At 45.6% G+C, this 21,674-nt stretch overlaps 1 protein-coding gene and 1 long non-coding RNA gene across 2 annotated transcripts; one reads left to right on the top strand and one right to left on the bottom strand.

Moving 5' to 3' along the window:
• Nucleotides 1–10,883: 10,883 nt before the first annotated feature.
• On the bottom strand, nucleotides 10,884–17,823 carry ZKSCAN4 (zinc finger with KRAB and SCAN domains 4). Its single transcript, XM_023254670.2, has 5 exons — nucleotides 17,398–17,823; nucleotides 15,653–15,800; nucleotides 14,511–14,593; nucleotides 13,412–13,535; nucleotides 10,884–12,504 (listed from the first exon to the last, which is right to left on the bottom strand). The coding sequence occupies exons 1-5, from the start codon at nucleotides 17,821–17,823 to the stop codon at nucleotides 11,642–11,644; spliced, it is 1,644 nt and encodes a 547-aa protein (XP_023110438.2). The 3' UTR covers nucleotides 10,884–11,641.
• Nucleotides 11,555–20,816, top strand: LOC111560573. The gene is made up of 2 exons (XR_006598574.1): nucleotides 11,555–11,692; nucleotides 15,533–20,816. It is a non-coding gene; the product is annotated as an uncharacterized LOC111560573 (long non-coding RNA).
• Nucleotides 20,817–21,674: the final 858 nt, after the last annotated feature.

The raw sequence follows: 21,674 nt of genomic DNA, 5'->3' as shown, positions 1-21,674 counted from the left end.
CCCTCTCTTCTGATCCAGGAAGCGTTACTGACTTTTCAGTCTGTGCAGCTCTTTCCATGTTAGGTCAGAGTGGTAACTTCCAGGCTCCTCACACTCAGAACCAGGAACCGGACATTATGTGTGAGCTGAGTGTAGCCACTGGCTTCTCACAGCTAGACTGAGAGAAGGGGGCATTCAACTGCCTCTCGGTGCTTGCCTAGGGGAAGTGAGCTGGGTGGAGAGGCCCAGGTAGCACTGAGCCCTGCTGCTGGCCCGCCGTGCCGGCTAGGAATCCTCCAGTCCCAGTCAAGGATGACAGCAGCCGTGGCTGATACCTTGCCTGCAACCTCACGCAAGACCCTGAGCTAGAATTACCCACTTAATGTATTCTTGAGTTACTGAACTACAGAAATAGTGAAATATAATAAATGCTGTTTCAAGCCACTGAGGTTTGAGGGAATGTGTTATTCAGAAATAGCTCATTCACTGCCTTACTGATGGCCGGCGTCCAGGTACGGTAGCTCTGAAAGTTCCCGTAGCGCCATTCCACAGCCTTGCATGGTTCCTGCAAGTTCCCTCCTTGTTTCTGGCACCTGGAAAATCTCCTCTTCTTTCTTTTGAGCTCAGCTATTTAAATTTTCTTTTGTTATACTTTATCATTTACTTGTGTCGGTTGGCCATGTTAACATATGGTGATTTTCTATAAAATTATAAATTACTAAAATTCACTCCTGAAAAGATAGAAAGTTTAAAGAGACTGCATATTTCTTAGAATTAAGTTTGACTGAAAATGATAAAATAGTCCAAGTAATAGCGGCTTAAATAAAATTTCATTTATCTTTTTTGTAAAAGAAGTATAGAGACAGACAGTTTGGGACTGCTATGGCAGCTCCCCTATATCATATAGGAGATTGATCGATCTGTCTACCTACCTACCTATCTATCTAACCATCTGTGCCAAGATATCTGCATATGTTTTGTTTTCAGGGATAGAGGCTCATCTTTTTCTGTTAAACCACCATGGTGTCTGGTGACATTTCTCAGGATCAACTTACAGATCCAGTGAGGCCGCTAGATCTCCAGCAATCACATCTGCGATATAAGAGTAAAGGAGTAAGAAAAGCAGAAGGAAAAATAAACGCCCAGCCTAGCTGAGTCAACTCCCCGTGGGCACTTCTCAGCAAGTGCCACAGGGCACTTCCACAAGTGCCCCACTGACTTAAACGCAGTCTCTGGGCCACAGCTGGCTGCTAGGGAGACTGCAAAATGTTCTGTAGTGGCACTGCGTCTAGATAAAATCAGGATCATGGGCGTGAGGAGGAAAGGGAAAGTGGACGCTGGGTGCACAGTGAGCAGTCTCTGCCATAGACCAATAACAGAACAAACGCAAAACCCGTCACAGTTCTACCCCTAAGACAGCACCAGGTTCACTGAATTACACAGGAAAACCTGTAAACATTCTAAGGAACATGAAGCTGGTTTTATGTAAACTTTTATGGAGCATAGAGAAAGAAAAGGAAGTTATTCCAAATTGGGGTTTTGTTTTCAATGTTCTTGAGAAGTAATTGACATACCTCACTGTGTAAGTTTAAGCCAAGTTCTTTTAAGTATTACATTGATATTAAGACCTGTCAACGCTAGCATAGAGAAAACTGCCACTGAAATTTACTCATTAATATTAATTTAGTAATCCTAAGTAAATACTAGCCAAAAAGACCCACAGCATATTAAAAGAAGGATGGGCTATGACTGACAGAGATTTAATACCCATTATTTAAAAAAAAATTTTTTTTTAACGTTTATTTTTGAGACAGAGACAGAGCATGAACGGGGGAGGGTCAGAGAGAGGGAGACACAGAATCCGAAACAGGCTCCAGGCTCTGAGCTGTCAGCACAGAACCTGACACACGGACCGCGAGATCATGACCTGAGCCGAAGTCGGCCACTTAACTGACTGAGCCACCCAGGCGCCCCTTAATACCCATTATTAAACTAGGAATAAATAGTTACAAATTTAAATCTTAAAATAACTTCTGAATTGGCAGCATGAGGGGCTCCTGGACCCACTCAGGGTGAAACAATCATAACTTGTGAAAACTACCTCATACGGTCTCTGGAAATTGTCCTAAGAGCATACAGCAAATGAGGAAACATTTATTCAAGAAAATCTACTAAATTTTGGTAAGAACACAATCTATGGCACCTTTTCTTTTTCTTTTTTTTTTTATTTTTTATTATTTTTTTTTTAATTTTTTTTTTCAACGTTTATTTATTTTTGGGACAGAGAGAGACAGAGCATGAACGGGGGAGGGCCAGAGAGAGAGGGAGACACAGAATCGGAAACAGGCTCCAGGCTCTGAGCCATCAGCCCAGAGCCCGACGCGGGGCTCGAACTCACGGACCGCGAGATCGTGACCTGGCTGAAGTTGGACGCTTAACCGACTGCGCCACCCAGGCGCCCCATTCTTTTTAAAGTTTACTTATTTTTAAGGGAGCGACAGAGAGAGTGAGCAGGGGAGGGGCAGAGAGAGGGAGAGAGAATCCTTAGCAGGCTCTACACTGTCAGCACGGAGCCCAATGTGGGGCTTGAGCTCACAAACCGTGAGTTCATGACCTGAGCCCAAACCGAGTTGGATGCTTAACTGATTGAGCCACCCAGGTGCCCCAACACAATCTATGGCACTTGTGCCATGAACTACTTTCTATCCTATCCCTATCCACTGGTTCAGCATGAGGGAAACTCCAATCTGGGTGGATATGTCCAAGAAGATGGGGGTACCAAGCAAAGGCTAAGGTACCACCCTAAGAGGGACAAGACATCAAAGTTTTATTTTTCAGAGACTAAATTCCAGGCAAGTGAAACCAATTAAGTCGAGCTTTTTCCTCCACCTGGCCCCCATTCATAGGGCAGAGGCTCTACTTCAGACACAGCAGGCTAAGAATTCTGGAGCCCAGAAAGCCCTCACACAAGTTCCACGCATAGGACAGAGGTTCCATGCTGGGAAGACTAGAGGCTGCTGCCTGGCCCAACACCCTAATCATAATGCAGAAGTGTCACTGAGAGGAGTAGGTCACTGTCCCTGTCCTCAATTCTGGAGCAGGGACTCAGAGATTTTGACCTGGGGAGGGGGTGGGTATAAGAGCAGAGGGCTTTGAGGCTCTCCCCAATGGAATGGACTATAGTTGGAACAGATTATGGGAAAGGTCAAGCCTAAAGGTACTCTCCAAAACAATGTCGATTTTGGTAGTAAGCAATTTAAAGTAAGCTAACCATGAAAGCTAAATGATAATTCTTAGGCTGGCTAGTTTACCAAGGAAAACCAGGGAAAAAGACAAGTAAGGAGAGTCCTCTTGGGCTCAGAAAGAAACCTTACACATATTGGCCTCAAAAAGTATCCCTACAAAGGGCTTCAAATGTAATTGGATCACACTTAAATAATTTATGGCAAAAGGCATTGCTGAAATATAGAATAGAGCAATCAGCCACCAATTAATGCTGCCTAACAGCAGGATGTGATACCAACAGAGACGGGTTGCTAAACCAAGAGGAGTGGGGAGATAGAGAGTCCTTCTAAATTACTGTCATGTCATATCCCATCGTGTATATATACTACAGTTTCGTTACCCATTCATCCATAAGTGGACTCTTACATTGTTTCCATACCTTGACTATCACAAATAATGTTGTAGTGAACATGGAAGTACATATATATTTTTAAGTGGCGTTTGTCGTTTTTGGGTTTGTCTTTTGTTGGTGTTTGCTTTAATACATACTGACATGGAATTGCTGGATTATATAGATCTTTAATTTTTTGAGGAACCTCCATACTGTCTCCATAGTGGCTGCACTGATTTACATTCCCACAAACAGTGCATGAGGGTTCCCTTTTCTCCACATCCTTGCCAGCATTAATTTGTCTTTTTTGATAATAGCCATTCAGACAGGTGTGAGAGGATATCTCATTATGGTTTTGATTTGCATTTCCATGATGATTAATGATGTAGAGCATCTTTTCGTGTGCCTGTTGACCGTCTGTATCTTCTTTGGAAAAAATGGCTATTCAGATCTTTTAGTAGTTGGATTGTTGATGGGTTTTCTTTGTTTGTTTTGCTATTGACTAGTATGAGTTCTTTATGTATTTTGGATATTAGACCTTTATCAGATATGTTATCTGCAGATACCTTCTTCCATTCCATAGGTTGCCTTTTCATTTTGTTGGTGGTCTCCTTTGCTGAGCAGAAGCTTTTTAGTTTGATGCAGCCCCGCTTGTTTACTTTTGTTGCTGTTGCTTTTGGTGTGAGATTCAAAAAAGATTCAAGACCTACATCAATGAGATTACTGCCTGTGTTTCCTTTAAAGAATTTTATGTTGAGGCGCCTGGGTGGCGCAGTCGGTTAAGCGTCCGACTTCAGCCAGGTCACGATCTCACGGTCCGTGAGTTCGAGCCCCGCGTCGGGCTCTGGGCTGATGGCTCAGAGCCTGGAGCCTGTTTCCGATTCTGTGTCTCCCTCTCTCTCTGCCCCTCCCCCGTTCATGCTCTGTCTCTCTCTGTCCCAAAAATAAATAAACGTTGAAAAAAAAATTAAAAAAAAAATAAAGAATTTTATGTTTCAAGTCTCACATTCAAATCTTTAATCCACTTTGAGTTAATTTTTGTATATGGTACAAGATAGTGATCCAGATTCATTATTTTGCATGTGACCGTCCAATTTTCCCAACACCATTTATTGAAGAGACTGACCTTGCCTCATTGTATATTCTTGGCTCCTTTGTCATAAGTTAATTGACTGTATATGTGTGGGCTTATTTCTGGCCTATTTTGTTTCACTGATGTACATGCCTGTTTTTACACCAATGCCTTACTCTTAATTACTACAGTTTTGTAATATAGTTAGAAGGCAGGGAGCATGATGACTCCAGCTTTGTTCTTTTTTCAAGAAGGCTTTGACTATTCAGGGTCTTTGATGGTTCCACACAAATTTTTAAATTGTTTATTTCTGTGAAAAATGCTATTGGAATTTAAAAAAAAATTTTTTTAATGTTTATTCTTGAGGGGGGGGGGAGGGTCAGAGAAAGAGGGAGACACAGAATCCAAAGCTGAGTTGTCAGCACAGAGCGCAATGTGGGGCTCGAACTCACCAACCATAAGCTCATGACCTGAGGTGAAGTTGGAGTCTTAACAACTGAACTGCTTAAGTTCCACCGCCATTGGATTTAATAGGGATTTCATTGAATCTGTAGATTGCTTCGGGTAGTATGGACATTTTAACAAGATTAAATCTTCTAATTTATTAACATTGGATATCTTTCCATTTATTTGTACCTTCAATTTTTTTTTCACTAATGTCTTATAGTTTTCAGAATATAGATCTTTTACTTCCTTAAGTTTATTCCTGGGTATGTAAATCTTTTTGGTGTAATTGTAAGATTGTTCTCTTAATTTCTCTGATAGTTATTAGTATATAGAAACACAATAGATTTTTGTGTATTGATTCTGTATCCTGTAATTTATTTCAGTTTTGTGTGTGTGTATGTGTATATATGTGTATATGTGTGTGTAGTCTTTAGCGTTTTCTATGTATATCATGTATACATAGAAATGTATAGTGCTGGGGTGCCTGGGTGGCTCAGTTGGTTGAGCATCCGACTTCGGCTCAGGTCATGATCTCACGGTTCGTGGGTTCGAGCCCCGCGTCAGGCTCTGTGCTGACAGCTCAGATCCTGGAGCCTGCTTCGGATTCTGTGTCTCCTTCTCTCTGTGCCCTGTCCCTGCTCATGCTCTGTCTCTCCCTCAAGAATAAATAAAACAGGGGCGCCTGGGTGGTGCAGTTGGTTAAGCGTCCGACTTCAGCCAGGTCACGATCTCGCGGTCCGTGAGTTCGAGCCCCGCGTCAGGCTCTGGGCTGATGGCTCAGAGCCTGGAGCCTGTTTCCGATTCTGTGTCTCCCTCTCTCTCTGCCCCTCCCCTGTTCATGCTCTGTCTCTCTCTGTCCCAAAAATAAATAAACGTTGAAAAAAAAATTTAAGAATAAATAAAACATTAAAAATTTTTTTTTCAAATGTATAGTGCTTTCTATGTATATCCATGTATTATCTGTATATCATGACAGTTTCACTTCTTCGTTTCCAGTTTGGATGCCTTTTTTCCCCCTTTTTCATGCCTAATTGTTCTGGCTAGGACTTTCAATACTATGTTGAATAAAAGTGGTGAGTGGGCAGTCTTGTCTTGTTCCTGATCTCCAGCTTTTCACTTTTGAGTATGAGGTTTGCTGTGGGCTTTTCATATATGGAATTCATTATGTTATATTCCCTTTACACCCACCTTGAGAGTTTTTATCGTAAAACATGTTAAATTTTGTCAGATGTTTTTTCTGCATCTATTGAGATGATCATATGATTTTGCTCCTTCATTTTGTTATGTCACGTGGTGATGTATCACGTTAACTAATTTGCAGATGCTGAACCATCCATGCATCCCTGGAATAAATGCCACTTGATCACATATACAATTCTGTTTATGTATTGTCGAATTTGGCTTGCTTATATTTTGTTTGAGGATTTTTGCATTTATAGTCAATAGGGATATTGGCCTGTAATTTTCTTTTATTATGCCATCTTTGTCTGGTTTTGATGTTAGGGTAATGCTGACTTCATAAAAGGAGTGTGAAACTCCTTCCCCTTTTCCTTTCTGGAAGAATTTAAGATTGTTATTCTTCTTTGAATATTTGGTAGAATTCACCAGTAAAGCCATCTGGTCTTGGACTTTTAGTTTGTTGGGAAGTTTTTGATTACTGACTCAATCTTCTTCATAGTAACTGTTTTGTTCAGATTTTCTATTTCATCAGGATTCAGTCTTGGTAGGTTATATGTTTCTAGGAATTTACCCATTCCTTCTAGGTTGTCCAAGTTGTTGGCGTATAACTCTTCATAGCAGTCTCTTAGGATCCTTTGTATATCTGTGGTATCAGTTGTAACATCTCTTTCATTTTCTGATTTTTTGAGTCCTCTCTCTCTTTTTGGGTAAGTGTAACCAAATGTTTGTCAAGTTTATCTTTTCAAAGAAAGAGCTTTTAGTTTCATTGATTTTCTATCTTTTTAGTCTCTATTTCATTTATTTCTGCTGTAATCTTTATTATTTTCCTCTACTGACTTTGGGCTTCATTTGTTCTTTTTCTAGTTTCTTGATGTGTAAAGTTAGATTGTTTGACACTTTTTGTTTTTTGAGGTAGGCACTTATCACTATGAACTTCTTGGAACTGCTTTTTGCTGCATTACCTCAATTATAGTATGTTACATTTCTATTTTCATTTGTTTCAACTATCTTTTGATATTTCCTTTGATTTCTTCCTTGACCCATTAGTTGTTCAGTAGCATGTTGTTTAATCTCCACAGATTAGTGAATTTTTCAGTTTTCTTCATGTAATTAATTTCATACTAGTGTGGTTGGTTGGAAGATACATGATTCAGTCATTTTAAATTTGTTAAGACTTGTTTTGTGACATATGATCTATCTTGGAAAATGTTCCATATGTTCTTCAGAAGAATGTGTACTCTGTTGCTTTAGGATGGAATGTTCTGTAAATATCTGTTAACTCTGTCTGGTCTAACATTTCCTATCAGGTCGGTGTTTCCTTATTTTCTGTCTGGATGATCTGTCCATCAATCTAAGTCCCTACTATTATTGCACTACTATTTCTCCCTTTATTCCTGTTAACATTTGCTTTATATACTTAGGTGCTCCTATGCTGGTTGCCTAAATATTTAGTGTTACATCTTCTTGTTGGACTGACCCTTTTATCATTATGTAATGCCCCTCTTTATCTCTTATTAGTCTTTGTTGTAAAGTCTATTTTATCTGCTAGAAGTATAACTACTCCAGCTTTCTTTTGATTTCCATTTGCATGAAATGTTTTTCCATCCCTTAACTTTCAGTTTTGTGTGTCCTTACATCTATAGTGAGTATCTTGTAGTCAGTATACAGATAGGTATTGTCTTTTTATCTGTTCAGCCACTCTATGTCTTTTGATTGGAGAATTTAGTCTGTTTACATGGACTTAAGGTAATTATGGATAGGTATATGCTTATTGCCATTTTATTGTTTTCTGGCTGTTTTTGTGGTTCCTCTGTTTCTTTCTTCTTTTCTTGTAGCCAAATTGGGGCACCAGACTGGGTATGAGCTCCTTTTTGGGTGACACCAAATATTACAGTCCCATGAGACCACGAATGTAAGCTCCCTGGCCTCCAGAGACAGGTGATCCAAAGGAATCCCGAGTGGCAGCCACAAAAATCAGGATACCAGATGCATGTAAAAGCTCCCTTATGAGAGGTACTGTGCTCTGGAGCACAGTAAAGGAAGAATACAAATATGGTGCCTGTTTCCCTCTCTGGAATGTTCCAGCAGGCTCCTAGATATGTATCGAGTTAGATGATTGTCCCTGTGGCCAATGTTTTAATATAAGCAAGTGAGCCTCCTTCACTTTCAATCTGGGTGCTATCAGCTGCCTCTGGGCCCTTGGATGGGTGAGTCTGAGCACGTGAGTCCTAGAAGAGCAGTTTCTCAGATCACTTTAGTCTTGTGGGTCTTGGAACACAGGCCCTTGTCGGTTTTCAGATGTATGTTTTGGGGAGTTGTCTCTCAAGTGTATGTCTTAAAAGTTGTTAGGCCTAATGTGAGTTTGAGCCCAGTGCTCCTCACAAAGAAGCTCCAGGTTTTGAGTTCCTTCCCAGTTGTACGTCACTGTGCCAGGAGTGGGCTTTATGAGGGGATTCCGTCCCGGACTCTTCTATGTGCTTCAACATGTTTTTCTTCTGGTTTGCCCATGTGTAGTTGTCACTCGGCCAGCCTTTGTTTTTTAAGAGGAAATTGTTCCCTTGTAGCTGGACTCAATGTGTGGGAACAGGTGAGTTCAAAGTCTCCTATGGAACCACCCGGAACTACAACCTCTGAGCACTTGTTTGTATAGGTGATCCTCACAACCCCGTGGGTAAGCTGCACCTTTTTTCCTTCTAAAGCAGAAAGCAGAGAAATAGTATTTCATAGGATTATATGCTTCTTTACCAAAATTAAGAACATGTCTAGCAGGACAATTCATCAAAAGCTCTTTTCATAATAACTATTCATTCTACCCAAGTGGAAAAAAATATGTCTTAACCAGCCCCTTAACTCATGCAAAGGGAGAAAAAAGAAAATGGAAGACTGCATTGCAGCAGATGGAGGAATTAAGTAGAATGGCTGACCAATCGACACTAAAATTCATAAAAACAATTTTAAAAAGCACCAAAAGTAGCATTTTATTCTACTTTAAATATTGGTTATAGCTTAACTAAGCAACGTATTTTACTGGATCTAATTTCATCTAGAAATAATTTTTTGACCACCTTTTTTCAATAGGCTAGTGTTGAAGCCACTTTATAATTCACTTTATAAACATACCTTTGCTTTATACAAAAAAGCAAGGTGTCCAAAAGACTATCAACAAGGTAATTTTTTCAGTTGAAATTACACAATACTGCCAGACATAATATCTTGATCACGTCAGTGGCTCTCTGGTACTTACTGAAGAAAAGTTAAGCTCCTTGCTCTGGCAGTGAAGACCCCTACAATGTACCTACTTTAAACTCGCCCTATTTACTAAATCTGACAAACTCAGTCTTTCTAGCTCTGTCAAACATTACCCTATCCATGTGATAATAACAGCTCACAGCCAGAAGTAACCTTTTCCTCTCTGAGATTCCACACCCTTCAGCTCACCATTCACAAGGCATTTCTCATGGCACTGATTTATGTACATGTCTTACCAACTTTAGTATACTGAAACCCTAAGCCTAGGTATGTATGTATGTATGCATGTGCTTTATTTATTATTGGACACAGTAGGCACTTCAAAGTATTTTTCTACAATATGTCCTCCTCCACAGAAAAATATTTTAGGCTGGGAAGGAGCAGAAAGAATGAAAGGAGGCACAGTGGTCCCTTGTCAATCTCTATGACTTACACATGTATGCTGTCTAGTTTATCAGAAGCTTTCACATACATTTATCTCCATGACATAAACAAATACCAAAGGAAAATGAACAGTGTTTAAGATCAAAGCTATTAGGAAAAATTTAGAAAAAATAGAGAAAAGGAAATGGCTAGCTTTGCAAAAGTAACAAAAGGTTAATTTAAGGAAATTTTAAAAGGCTAAAACAGATTAAATGGAGAAAGTCCATAGAATTTTGGAAAGCTACAGAAGTTCTAAATTAGACTCCAATGAGCTGAAATGAAGACAATGAAAGACTTCAGAGAAGTGATACAGGGAGAGCCCCACGGTCTGCAGCGTCTCTAGTCAGTTTGCGGTGCTTCAGAGCACGAACCCAGAGAATACCATGTTGGTGACTCAACAAAACATGGTCTGAGATCCATGAGAAATGGAAACCATTTTTGGCACAGCTTGGAAAAGCCAGATGCTGGTGGCATCAGGAAGATGTTAAGTCTTTGAAGAACTCTGTAGAAGGTGATTTGGGTGAAAACGAGATATCACAAAATTCTTATTGTGGCTTCACATGTTGATACTTTGGATATTGTGGAGTAGGATTCCCAATGTGATTCTGAACAGATACATTTTCTCTGTCTACGCTTGGGTTCCCATCCTCATTGGCTGCCTCTGACCCTATCTTCCTATCCCCAACCAACACACCAGTTCTGAAAACATGAGTGAAATTTGTTATAAATATCTGGCATGACTCCTCTAACTTGGAGGAAGCTTAGCTGGTATAAGCTGTGGTGCAACTTGGCTCTGAATTGGGAGAGAGGCATACAGGTGCTGTCTCAGCACTTTGTTAGGCCCAAGATAACTAAGAGGTGAGAAACAAGCTGTTCAACATCACAGGATTTCTATCAAAATTCATCATCATTTTGATCTGACTTGATCAATTCATTTATTTACCAGAACGTGAAAGGTTTATCCCATAAAAGGAGCAAAATTAATGTGAACAAATATAATACGGACCAAAGAATGGAGTTACATGGATGGAGCAATCTCACAAATCTAATTAGAAGCTGCTTAAGGCATTCTTACAAGTACTATGCTGGTGAAGAAATATGGATTCTCCCACCCCAAATCTGACAACCCTATGTATTTGGTAATAAATACATTAGACTGACCCAGAAACTAGAACCTCAGAGAATTAGACACAAACACAAATAGCCTTAGAAAGTCCTCAGAAATCTAGACCACATCAGATTTTCAGAGTTACGGAGGTCACTTCTTAAATAAACGTTTATAGCACCTACACACAAGGCACAGTGGGGAGTATAATATGGCACAGATCTGACCAACTGGTGAAACATTCGTTATAGGCAAAATGGTCAGAGCAGCAGCCCCCACATCAGAGCCATCTCGCCAGGAGACGTCATCAAGTGCTGGCTGGAGGTGGTTAGCCAGTCTGGAGGCCCATTTCAGTCCAGTAGGTGAGAACAATCATTTCATGTCCTACCTCTGCCAGACAATTCTCCCAGAGCCTCCTATCAAACAAGCTGTTTCCCAGCCACCTTCTAGAATGTAGAAGACAATGCATCCCTCCAGACTCGGCCTTCTAACACAAGATGGCATGTAGCGGTCAGTAAAGCCTCAGCCCAGTTCTGTGAGGAATGAACACCTCTGGCATGTACGACGTGGCTCACCGTGATAGAACTTTCTTTCCAACATGGCTCCTCCGGTGTTGAACAAGGTATGAAGTTCGGGTGAAGCCTTTCCCACATGTGTCACACTGATAGGGTTTCTCACCAGTGTGGATTTTCTGATGTTCGATAAGGCTTCTACTCCGGGTGAAACTCCTGTCACACTCGTTACATGTGTAAGACGCGGGAGCCTCAACGTTTTCCCACCGGCTTTCCACCCTCCCCTGACTCTCCCAGGTGTCTGCACATTCACGATCCTGCACATTTTTATCGCCGTGGATCCTCTGGTGTCTGAGGAGATGTGAATTCCGCCTAAAAGCTTTGCCACACATGTTGCACTGGTACGGCTTCTCCCCTGTGTGGATTTTGTGATGTTCAAGGAGGCTGCAACTCTGGCTGAAGGTTTTCCCACACTCCTCACACTCGTAGGGCTTCTCCCCAGTGTGGGTTCTCTGGTGTTTGATGAGGTTTGAGCTGTGACTGAACACCTTGCCACATTCCTCACACTCATAGGGTTTCTCCCCAGTGTGGACTCTCTGATGGATGACGAGGGCAGAGCTCCCGATGAAGGTCTTGCCACAGTCTTCACATTCATAGGGTTTCTCCCCGGTGTGGATTCTCCTGTGTTTAGTCAGGCCTGAACTCTGAGCAAAACTCTTTCCACATTCATGACAATAGTGCCGCCTACTTCCTGTGGCAGTTTTCTGCTTTCTCGGGAACCTGCCCTCCTGTTCGCCAGCTTCAGTGCCTTCAGGAATCTGGGCAGTGTCTTCACGCAGGGGGCGTGGTATTCCCCCAGACTCTTGTACTGGCCGGACCTCGTCCACAGGCAGGGCCCGGATCTCGGCCTCTGTTTCACCACCTGAAATAACAAGTGGCCACACGTGGTCAGTGATGCCCTGCCACGCAGGAAGGCTGTGACTACAGTTGCACATACGCGGGGATGAGGGTTTCCGTACAAGAACGAGGATGGGGACGAAGGGGAGAACGGGTGCTGGGGAGGAAGGAGACTTGAGAACGGGCCTGGGGTCATTGGAAGCAGGGTGATGGGGGGTGGAGGAGGGTGGGAAGGACCGTGCTGGGGACACTCGCAAGGCTCTAAGTCCTGAGGACGAAGGCAGGGCCCTGCACTGGGGCTGGACTCGAGGAGGGCTGGGCAGATGGCAGCGGTAAGCAGGCACGCGTGAGGACTTGGAAGTGTTCCGTGCGACACAAGGAGAGCAGGCACATAGAAAGCGATCGTCAGTGAGGGACGGTCCTCTTGGCTCTTATCCCAGACGAAGACAGGGGCCCCAACACGACGGGCTTCGGTGCTGACAGATCTGAGCCAGAGCTCCTGCTGCACCATGGTCGAGCTGCACGAGCTCAGACGGGTCAGGCTGTCCCGTGTGTCCTGCACCCCGATCTCTAGCTCACTTCTCGCTCTCACCCTACAGTCCCACGGCCCATTTCCTGAGGACACCCCTGCTCTCGTCCTGTGTTGGAACTAGCAACAGGGAGGGGGCTAATGGTGACAGCCCTACTATGAGCCAGGCCTGTGCTCGGGGCTCTACCTGCCGTGTCCCACTTAACCCGGCCAGGATGCAGCAGGAAAGGGAAGGGAGCCAGGCCGGGAGGGTTAAAGATCGGGTCACACACGTGGTTAGTAGCTGGGTTCAGAAACGGTGGCTCTGAACACAGAATTCAGACAGCGTCTTACAGCCCAGTAGGTTCTAACTGACAAAGGAAGCCATGAAAGCCTACGACCAACCAGCCCCCGTCAGTCTTACCCGGGGAGGTCAGGCCGCCGGGGTTCTCCCGCCCTTCATCTCCGTGGAAGCTCCCCCGAGAGGAATCCAGCTGCGCCCAGCCAGAGGAGAAAGCCAGGGCCACGTCTTCCGTTTTCAGCAAGCCCTGAAACGGCACACGGGCCTCCTAGTTCCTCTTACCCAGAGTCCCTCCCGGAGCCGGGGGCTGCGCAGAGGGGCTCAGGCGGTGAGGGGACAGTCCCTGAAGGCTCCGCAGACCAAGCCAGCGCGGCACCTAACGCTACTTCTCCCGGTCTTAAGTGACGGCTTCATCAACAAAACCACTGCGGAAGTAGAGTGACAGCACGTGAGGACAGGTGTCTCCACACAAGTGCTCCAGACACCCCTGTCTTCACACAAATACGCCAGTCGCCCGTGTCTCCACACAGATAAGCCGGACACCCTGGTCGCCACGCAAATAATCCGGACACCAGGGTAGAAGGTAAAGGGATTTGGAAAACGAAGGCCACGCCACTGCAAGGACCGGAACTGACCCCCGCTAGTGATGGTGGCTCATTTGTATTAACAGTTATTCAGATACACTGAAACGTGGGTCTGAAGTGAGGAAAGTCAGGGAAGCCAATGGACACCACACAGCCTCCAGGGCGTGAAGGACCGGGTAAGAAGTTCAATCCAGTTTAAGTACAGACTGTTGCGGTCGTGTGACTAGTTGAGACACGTGGGCATGCCGTATCCGTCCCGGCAAGCTTAGGGACCACGTGCTTACCCCCCGGTAACAGGGCAGGAAAGGAAAAGAAAACCTTCGGAACAAAAGCACCGTCGCAACAAAAGCTTCAGTTTGCTTTTGCAGAATCATCCTTACTGATGAAGAAGACCCCACTGAAGAAGGGGCTGGCCAAGGACACGGAGTAGGGGTCTGGGAAACAGCACCCAAGCTAGTCATGAAATAGGACGAGGCTCCCAACTAGGCACCAGGAAGTCAGACAGCGACAGACGACACTAGCATACACGAGAAAGTTGACATCCCATCTGGCGTTTGGCTGGAGGATGTAGACGGGGAGGGGGCGACCCTCCCAGGATGCACCCCGGTAGCGAAGGGCAGGGAGGGGCTCCGGCTCACCTGGGGCTCTGGCGGCAGCCTGGCCGCCACCACTGCGTCTCCTCTGCAGCGCCCTCCCGGGGCAAGCCCAGGACCCTGGAGAACTAGGAAGGAAAGAAGCTCTGGATGAGACGTCCCTGGCACTCAGCCTCCCCGGCCTGCGGAATCCAAGCTCAAACACTGGGCCTGGAACTTCGTACAGCGTGTGTCTTCCCAAAGGCCCGATCCCTACCTGCTCCAGTCCCGGGGCCTAGAGACCTGTGCTGTGCTCTGCCGACACACAAAATCTATGCAAAACCGGCGGGATCCTTGGAAGGGATGGTGAGTTTAAACCACATAAAACAAGCTTTTCATCTGAAGATACTCTGGGTTTTGCTTGCGAAGGGGAGAAAAGTAAGATTTCGCTTAAAATGCCTTTAGGGGTCAGTAAGGGCTTTCTGCTTTGGTTTGGAAGAACTAGAGTGAAAATAAGGCTGGAACCAGAAGGCAGAAATGGGCATCTGCTTGTACAGAACTTGCTCAGCGTCCAGAAGAACCCGAGGTCTCCCTGGAGGAGGCAAACTTTACATGGGGCACAAAACAGCCGGTTTAGCTAGAGCCCGTGTTGGAAGTCAGGACTGCGTGTTGGCCGGCGTCTCAGTGCTGTGTGTCTTGGGACACGTTCAGGGCACGTGAGAAGACACCGCAGGACATACAGCCAGTCCTGTGGAGTAAATCCTGCTATTTTCATAAGAGACCCAGGGTTGAGACATTTGTACTCTCATCCGCGGTGGTCCTGTAGTCCGTGGGATATTCCGACGGGCTTTACAGAGTCTGTTCGTTTTCTTCTTGGCACTCACCACTACCGGAAGCTGTACTGTCGTGTGTATGTGCCGTCTTCCCCCCTCGAACGTAAACCCCAGTGCCACCGGGAAGGACTCTGTCTCACCAGCGGCCGGTCCTCAGCACCAACCACACCGGCTACCACGTAGGAGGCATAATTACGTGTTAAATGAATGGGGAGCCGATTCTTTCCAAACCACCGTTTGAAATTTCCCTTTCAGTCTCAAAGTAGAGTCCGTCAGTGATGGCCAAATGACGTCGCGGTCAGTGCCCCTATCAGATGATCGTCAGTGAAGCTGGACCAAGTCTGCAGGTTCACGCGCCCAGAAGAGAACACTCACCTGTGCCCGGTAAGGCCCGTGATCCCAGAGATTCATGCTTGAGCAGAGCCCTCACCGGCTGGAACTGGGCACTCCGTGATCCGCGGGAAGGTGCCAGTGCTGCCATCTCGCAACAGACAAGCTCTTGGCCCTGGTCACCACCTGGGACCTAGAGGTTATTCATTCCTTTTCATTATTTGTCAGACATTTCTGGAGCACTTCCCATGTGCCTCACAGTTTCCAGGGGCACGAAAAACATTAACTCAGGTAACACAGACAACAACCTTGAGGTGGGTACCGTTACCGTGATCATTTCACCGATGAGGAAGCGAAGGCACACAGAGCGTAAGCAGTTTTCCCAAGGTCGCCCAGCTAATAAGTGGCGGTGCTAGGACGGGCGCTCAGGCAGAGGGACCCCAGAGCCCGTGCTCTTTGCCATTACCAGGTGCTCCCACGTTGTATACGTTGTGCTTTTACAAAGACTTTTGGGAACCGGTGCTGCCTCTCAAAATACTCCTATCTTATCTGACAGGTGAGGTTAATAATTTCTCGTTTATAGGGTTTTGTTACTGGTTTTGAGAACCAAGAAAGAAGATCACAGAAGGTGAAATCACCTAACGCAGGACACACGGTCTATCCCCACTAAAAGGTGGCTTCCACGCATTTATGGGCAAATTGCACTTGTCAAGTTTCTTTCTCACGTGCAGCTCAGAACTCCCCACATCTTCTGTAACGACTGAGGAGGCTGAAGCCAAGAGACTTGAAACGCCTTCACTGTGAAGGGCTCGCGGGCAGTGGGCCCCAGTGCAGACCCGGATCTCCTGGTCAGTGGTCAGCAGGCTCTGGCTGCAGTCCCCTGAAGGAACATTAACTGGTGCACAGAGGACACCACCTTACAACAGACTGGCAAAGCAAGAAGAGGTGGGGAGATCAACCTGTTTTCCACCAGGGGGGTTCTCTAGCCTGGGGTCCTTGGACTCCTCCCATGTGGTCCATGAACTTGGAATAGGAAAGGAGTAGTTTTATTGTTACCAGCCTCTAAGGGAACGTGGCCTTTCCTTCTATTATAAATTGAAGCAGCGATCATGTGGCATCAGCCACGGCACTTCGCCACCAATAGAAATTGCAGATGTTTTGGGGCGCCTGGGTGGCTCAGTTCGAGCCCCGCATCGGGGTCTGTTCTGACACCTTAGAGCCTGGATGGAGGCTGCCTTGGATTCTGTGTCTCCCTCTCTCTCTCTGCCCCTTCCCCGCTCATGCTCTCTCTCAAAAATAAACACTTAAAATTTTTTAAAAAGAAAAATTGCAGGTGTTTTCACACCACATTACGGCACAACGAACAGTGTCAAAGTCACTCATGCTTCTAACGACTTTGAAACTGCACCCGGGCTATTGGGCCTGTGCCCAGGTCTTACTGATTAGTGCAAGAATCTTAAAAAGCGCACGCATAATGTTGTCACTAATTCGTTTAATGCATTGCTGGCTGTATTTCAACATAATCGAGTTCTTCTGTGATCCTTCATGTATCTAAAACTTCTGTTACGAGGAGGGGCCCAGGGACTCCACCCGAGTGGCAGAGAGAGAGAGAGAGAGAGAGAGAGAGAGAGAGAGAGAGAGAGAGAGAGAGAGAGAGAGAGAGAGAGAGAGGGAGAGACAGGGAGAGACAGGGAGAGAGAGAGAGAGACGGAGGGAGAAGTTCCGATGTTGACGGCACGCCCCGCCCTCGGCCCGAGACTTGGGTTAGAAACCGGGCTCGGGGCCTCTACCTGCGGTGTCGGCGCCTCCAGCTGTCTCTGCAGGTGCTCCAGGAGCACCACCACCTCGTCCCCGCTCTCCGGGTGCTGTCCCCGCACCCAGGCCTGGAGCTCGGCGGGCAGGATGGTCAGGAACTGCTCCAGCACCAGCAGCTCCAGGATCTGCTCCTTGGTGTGTGTTTCTGGGCTCAGCCACTGGCGGCACAGCTCGCGGAGCCGGCGCAGCGCCTCGCGGGGCCCCTCGGCCTCAGGGTAGCGGAAGCCCCGGAAGCGCCGGCGCGAGCGCTCGGGGCCGGGGGCCGGGCTGCCGGGCGCGGCCGTGGGGACGTCCTCCTCCTCCTCCTCCACCTTCACGGTCAGGATGCCCGTCAGCAGCCCCGGCCGCTCCTCTGCAGTGCCGGCATCCAAGGTCGCGCTCGCCTTCGACTCCCCGGCCATCCCGGACCTGGCGCTGGCGGACGGCTGCGCTTCTCGGGGCGGTTCCTCTGGTGCGTAAGTCGCTCCCTCGGCCCCCCGCGGCCGGAGCCGTCCTCCGCGCCCGCCCCGGGCCACACAGCCAGTCTCTCCACACCGCCGGCCGGAATCCGCGGGCGCCCTCGGCGCCGGAGGGCAGGAGCGCGGGGCCGGAAGCCGGGCCGAGCCACTTCCTGGGCCCTCTAGGACGCGTCTCTTGGTGGCGGCCCGTTAACCCTTCGGCTCTCGGGCCGCCGCCGGCGAGACCGCGAGAGAGGACGGGGGGGCTGTGGCTTATGCTTGGCTGAAGCCGACGTCTCACGTTGCAGCGAACGCGGGCCCGCTGGGCCCTCAGAGTTCTGGCCTGAGGCCTTCCCCCGCGGCCGCGGACGTCACTGGGCCAGGCTGGGAGAGCAGCGGCTGCACCTGCGCCTGACCAGCTCCACCTCTCCTGCGAGGCCCGCCGGCGGGAAGGCCCTCCCCGCCTCTGCCTTCGTCCTCACTTCCATGCATCCTTAACACCTTGTCCGCGTGAACCGCCACCAGCGCCATTGGGATCCTTCCTGCAAAAGCAACCCGAGATCCCCAACGGCCCCCACCAGTTACCACTTTCCATTTTCTGTGGCCTCCCCTTGGGCAGCCAGGCTTGTGCTGCTCCCTGCTTCCAGCCACTCCCGTGTCTTTGGCCAGGGGACCCTGTTCACTCCTGGTCGCTCTCTTCTTGTTCCTTCCAGTTCCCATTCACACTCTAGCACAGTGAAAGCTACACACTCTCAAGCCACATTACCTGGGCTCCTAATCCTGGCTTTATTTACCATTTACTAGCTGAGTGACCGCAGTTAACTATATAACCTCTCTGTGCCTGACTTTCTGAATCTATAACTGAGGATAGTAATAGTAGATAGGGATGTGAGCAGTGGGTGAGGTTTTTTATGTAAAGCTCTTAGAATAATGGCTAACCTGTAATAAGCTAGGCCTACCCTAAAACGGTAGGAAGCCCTGAATTCCTTTGAGCCAAAGGAGGCTAGATTTTAAGCCAGAAGTGACAGCAGTTATTTTGCTGGACTGAGATGTCAGTGAGTCTGCTTTCTACTCAGAATGTAAGTTTGGTAGATGTTTTTTAAGTGGAAAAATATCATGGTAGTACCTTCCTGAGTTTTAATTCCTCAGTCTATCTCTTCTATTAATCTCCTAGCCTGGGCATGATTACCTGGTGGGCACACTCAGCTACCTCCACCCCTGCCCAGTCCTAGGGTCTGGCAGCTGCTCACCCCGGGGCCCCTGGTACTCAAGGGCAGCAGGTGCAACCACTTCTCCAGTCTTACATTGGTTCCTGTGTAGTCTGGGGTGTGCATTTGAAAGTAAATGCCTTATGCCTTTTGCTGTCAACTCTTAAAAAAGCCGTGTACCAGTGGACCCCTGCAGTTCAAACCCATGTTGTTCAAGGGTCAGCTGTTCTTCATTTAGTCCCATTGCTCCTGCCTTTATCAGGGTAAGAAACATAGGTTGTAGTCATAATACAAGTGTTTGTTTCCTCTTCCCAACATACATTTCAGTAATCTGGAGCATATCCATGAGATAACTCCTGTAAAAACACTGTAAAATGTAAATCAGAGCACTGTGTGGAAGTGCAAATATGAGCAGCTGGAGGGGACTGTCAGGTCGTGTAAGTGTCATTAGTGAATGACTGCTTTTGTTGCTTGGTGAGTAAAGGTGACCTGCATATTTGTAAAGGCCATAAGCAAGTGTAATTTGGAGGGATGTTTAATTCCAGGTTGTTCTCAGAGTTCTATATAACTTGTGTGTTAGGAATTTCTTAGTAATAAGTATAGATTGTGACAAACTAATGTTATATGCTTACTGCTGAGATACCATAAGAATTATATTCCACCCCTGTGATCTGCCAAAGAGAATTACCCTAAATCTAATCATGAGGACATTATCAGATAAATTCAAACTGTCGGACATTTTACAACACAATCACCCTGGACTCAGCAAAACTGTGTCAAGTAATATTTAAAAGTGGATGTAGAAGTGTAGGTAGAAAAACTATTCTAGATTAAACAGACTAATAAGTAATCACAATCAAATGCATTTAAGGAAACTTGACTGAATTTTAATCCCATTTTAAAGACATTATTGAGGGGTGCTTGGGTGGCTTGGTCGGTTAAGCGTCTCACTTCGGCTCAGGTTATGATCTCCCGGTTTGTGGGTTGAAGCCCCACAGTGGAGCTGGAGCCTGCTTTGGATTCTGTGTCTCAGACTCTGTGCCCTCCCCCATTTTGCTCTGTTGGCTCTCTTTCTCTCAAAAATAAATAAACATCAAAAAAAATTTAAAGACATTATTGGAACAATTGAGGAATTTTGAACATATCCTGCATATTAGATAACACTACCTAATATTTAATGATAATATTAAATTTCTTTAGAATAATGATGGCATTGTGGTTGTGAAGGAGAATGTCCTTCTTAGACATTGATTAGTGGAGTATTTATGGGTGAAGCATCATAATGTCTAACTTTCAGTGAGTAAGAAACACAATCTTAACAATTAGTGAATCTAGGTAAAGGATATGCCGGTGTTTAACTTTTCTGTAGGTTTGAAAGTTTTTTTTAATATTTGGGGGAAATTTATGTAAAACAATTTTGAGAAATTTTGAGAAAGATCTTTCAATACATTTCTGTGCTCTATCTGAATGGATATTTGCTCATCTATAAGTAAAATTAAGAAAATAAGAGACTCTCACCACCAAAAGTTATGGTAGGCATTTATTTTTATTCCTATTGTCATATTTTTTACACCACTGCTTTCTCTACTAAATCAGAGGTCAACAAACTACTGCCTACAGACCAAATTGTTCCCCTGGCTGTTTTTGTATGGCCTTAGCAAGAAATTCTATATTTTTAAATTATAGGGGAAAAATCAGAAGAAGAATAAAAGTTTGTGATATGTGAAAATTAAAGAAATTCAAATTTCAGTGGCTATAAGGAGTTTTATTAGAACACATTCATGTTCATTTACATATTGTCTATAGCTGCTTTCACTCTACAATGGTAGAACTGTAATTTAGCAAAATATTATTCCTCAAAAAATTTTTTTTTACTCTTAGGGTGCCTGGGTGGCTCAGTCAGTTAAGTGTCCTACTTCAGATCAGGTCATGATCTCACAGTTGGAGAGTTTGAGCCCCGTGTCAGGCTCTGTGCTGACAGCCTGGCACCTCCTTTGGATTCTGTCTGTCTGTCTGTCTGTCTCTCTCTCTCTCAGTCCCTCCTCTGCTCATGCTCTGTCTCTCTCAGTCTCTCAAAAATAAGTAAGTGTTAAAAGTTTTGGGGGGGCGCCTGGGTAGCTCAGTCAGTTAAACATCCAACTTCGGCTCGGGTCATGATCACACAGTTCGTGGGTTCGAGTCCCATATCACACTCTGTGCTGATAGCTTGCAGCCTGGAGCCTGCTTCAGATTCTGTGTCTCCCTCTCTCTGCTCCTCCCCCGCTCACACTCTGTCTCCCTCTCTCTCTCTCTCAAAAATAAATAAACATTAAAAATATTTTAAAAAATTTATTCTTCCCGTTAGAAGACCCGTGTTACAAAAATGTATTTAATTATATATTTTAACAAAATTAACTTTTATTCAGTTTCTAATAAAATACTATAATACTTTATTTTCTTTCATTAAAAAACGTAAGTATTTACAATTTTATCAGTTTGGGAAGACAAACAGAATAAAAATGGAGAAAAGTGATCAAAAGACAAATTCAATGATAGAATAAATATAGCCTATTTAAATGCCTGCCTGGCCCTGTTGGCTGCTGCCGGAGTGAATTCTCAGCCTCAGAA

Source organism: Felis catus, chromosome B2 (genome assembly GCF_018350175.1).
Source record: "Felis catus isolate Fca126 chromosome B2, F.catus_Fca126_mat1.0, whole genome shotgun sequence".
NCBI classification, from domain to species: Eukaryota; Metazoa; Chordata; class Mammalia; order Carnivora; family Felidae; genus Felis; species Felis catus.
This window is presented reverse-complemented; position numbering and strand designations above follow the sequence as displayed.

What these genes read in the sequence shown, in the direction of transcription:
- ZKSCAN4 (XM_023254670.2), bottom strand. Translation starts at nt 17,823, where the DNA reads ATGGCCGGGGAGTCGAAGGCGAGCGCGACCTTGGATGCCGGCACTGCA. An exon ending in GGCTGCCGCCAGAGCCCCAG is followed by an intron (nt 13,536 to 14,510) that starts GTGAGCCGGAGC and finishes GTGCCGTTTCAG; the next exon opens with GGCTTGCTGAAAACGGAAGA. An exon ending in CGGCGGCCTGACCTCCCCGG is followed by an intron (nt 12,505 to 13,411) that starts GTAAGACTGACG and finishes TTGTTATTTCAG; the next exon opens with GTGGTGAAACAGAGGCCGAG.